This window comes from Tetrao urogallus, assembly GCF_951394365.1.
Source record: "Tetrao urogallus genome assembly, chromosome: Z".
Classification (NCBI taxonomy): Eukaryota; Metazoa; Chordata; class Aves; order Galliformes; family Phasianidae; genus Tetrao; species Tetrao urogallus.
In genome coordinates this window covers 659,418-661,687 of record NC_136816.1, presented here as the reverse complement: position 1 = coordinate 661,687, position 2,270 = coordinate 659,418, and the positions used below count along the sequence as shown (strand labels likewise).

The following is a 2,270-nucleotide window of genomic DNA, read 5'->3' as shown; positions in this document are numbered from 1 at the left end:
GCTGTTAGGGCCAACGGCTTCCTGGCCTGCATTAGAAATGGTGCAGCCAGCAGGAGCAGGGAGGTGATCGTCCCCCAGCTGATCACCAGTACTCAGCACTGGTGAGGCTGCACTTTGAGTGCTGTGTCCAGTTTCGGGCCCCTCACTATGAAAAAGACACTGAGGCTCTGCAGCATGTCCAGAGAAGGGCTGGTGAGGGGTCTGGAGCACAAATCTTATGAGGAGCAGCTGAGGGAGCTGGGATTGTTCAGTGTGGAGAAGAGGAGGCTCAGGGCAGACCTCACTGCACTCTGCAACTTCCTGAACTTCCCTGTGATGAGGAGGGGTTTGGCCTCTGCTCCCAGGCAACAAACGGGACCCGAGGAAACGGCCGCAAGTTGAGCCAGAGGAGGTTGAGGTTGGACATAAGGAAGAACTTTTTCTCTCAGTGGTCAGGCACTGCAATGGCTGCCCAGGAGGTGGTGGAGTCGCCGTCCCTGGCAGTGTTCAGGAGGCGTCTGGATGAGGAGCTGCGAGATCTGGTTCAGTGCTTGTGGCGGCAGTGGCGATGGGAGGGCGGTTGGACTGGATGCTCTTGCAGCCCCCATTCCATGATTCTACGGTTCTAAGAATACTGATGGGCTCTGCGAACAGCTTGCATTTGGTTTGCATGCCAGCAGAGGTTGCACCTTCCCAGCCACGCGCCCTCCCGCGCTGCCGCTCCGCCGCAGAAGGCAGCAGAGGGTCGCTCAAAGAGAACGGCGCACGCGCAAACACAACGCTCTTCCGGCGCTGCGCCCGCCTGGTTGCCGGCCGTAGCTGCGCCGCTCCTCGTGCGCACGCGCCTGCCGCCACGCTGCGCCTTCACCTTCTTCCTACGCACGCGCACCGCCCCTCTTCCGGTTCCGGCTTCGCTCCTCTTCCGGTTCCGGCCCCGCTCGGCAGCCGGGGCAGCATGTTCCGCATCGAGGGGCTGGGGCCCAAGATGGACCCGGAGGAGTTGAGGCGAAAGATGCGTCGCGACGTCCTTACGTCTGTCCGCAACTTCCTCATCTACGTGGCGCTGCTGCGGATCAGTGAGTGCGCGCGGCTGCCGGCGGGTGCCCGGTTGCGGGGAGAGGCGCCGCTCCCGGAGCCAGGCCCGGCCGGGCACCGCGCTGCACGACCGCCGTGCCCGAAGCTTTCGGAGCGCCGCGCCGCTCGGAGACTCCCGGGCCGGCTGCCGGCTCGCTCATGCTGTGCTGCTTTCTCTTTTCAGCTCCCTTCGTCCTGAAGAAGCTGGACAGCGTGTGAGCTCTTTGCGAGCTGCACGGAAGACTCGGCTTCTGAAAACGCGCGGCGAACTGCTTTCCTCTTGTTGTTAGTTAAACGTTGTTCCGGAGGCGGACATCCGATCCTAAATATTCCTTACCATGGCCGTGCGGGCATATTCACACAGAGAGCGATAGCGCAGCGGGAGGTGTGGGGCAGATGTCCGTTCTGCGTGCAGGTACTCGCCGAGCACTGTGGAGCTTCAGCAGTGTTACAGTGGAACAATTCGGGTACTTTTTTAAAACACATTTGTCTTCCGGTATGAAGTCTGAAGCATTGGCAGGTTGCTCTGTTGTGCACCTGCCTCTAAACTGCCGCGTGCTATGGCTATCGATGTCCCCGAACCTGTCTGTATAATTACTTTGCTACTGAATCCAGTGCAGAGGGAGTTTGATTTTAAATAAATGGGAGAGCAGTTCTGTCATGTAACGAACAACTCTGGTACTGACTTATTTCTGGTAATGACCAGTTAAAGTAAAGGTTCTTCGGTAGTTTTTCCCTGGCTTTCTAAGGCTTACACTCTCCACCCTCAGTATCAGTGTGTATTGAAGAAAAGCGAGGGAAAATGAGAAGGACAATTATATATTTTTCTAGTTTCTAAATATGTGCTTACATCTGAAACACAGATGTGTAGTCAAGACGCAGAAATAAAAGCAGAAAGGGTTGGCTCAGCAGTGTCCAGCAGGCGTGTGCTAGTTTGCCATTCCTGTAGAACCTCATGGACATTGCATTTGTGCAAGGCATAAAGCTTGGGCAAGGCTGTACTACCATAATCTGTGAACTATTAAAGGATTTTAGACACAGCAGGTTTTCATAATGCCTGTCATATGCTGAATCCAGCTCTTGTCACAACTACAGATTGCCATGTACTAGTTGTTCAGGAAGAGTGTTACTTTGTGCGGGGATTGCAGGCAGAATTCTTATCTCTGCTGTTGCACTGACACAAAAAAATTGGTCAGCTTGCTTTGTAAAGAGGGTTG

General features: G+C 55.4%; 1 protein-coding gene across 1 annotated transcript; it reads left to right on the top strand.

Moving 5' to 3' along the window:
* Positions 1 to 934: 934 nt before the first annotated feature.
* On the top strand, positions 935 to 1,272 carry TOMM5 (translocase of outer mitochondrial membrane 5; the record flags this gene model as incomplete). Its single annotated transcript, XM_079548888.1, has 2 exons — positions 935 to 1,055; positions 1,238 to 1,272. The coding sequence occupies 2 exons, from the start codon at positions 935 to 937 to the stop codon at positions 1,270 to 1,272; spliced, it is 156 nt and encodes a 51-aa protein (XP_079405014.1).
* Between the last annotated feature and the right edge of the window lie 998 nt (positions 1,273 to 2,270).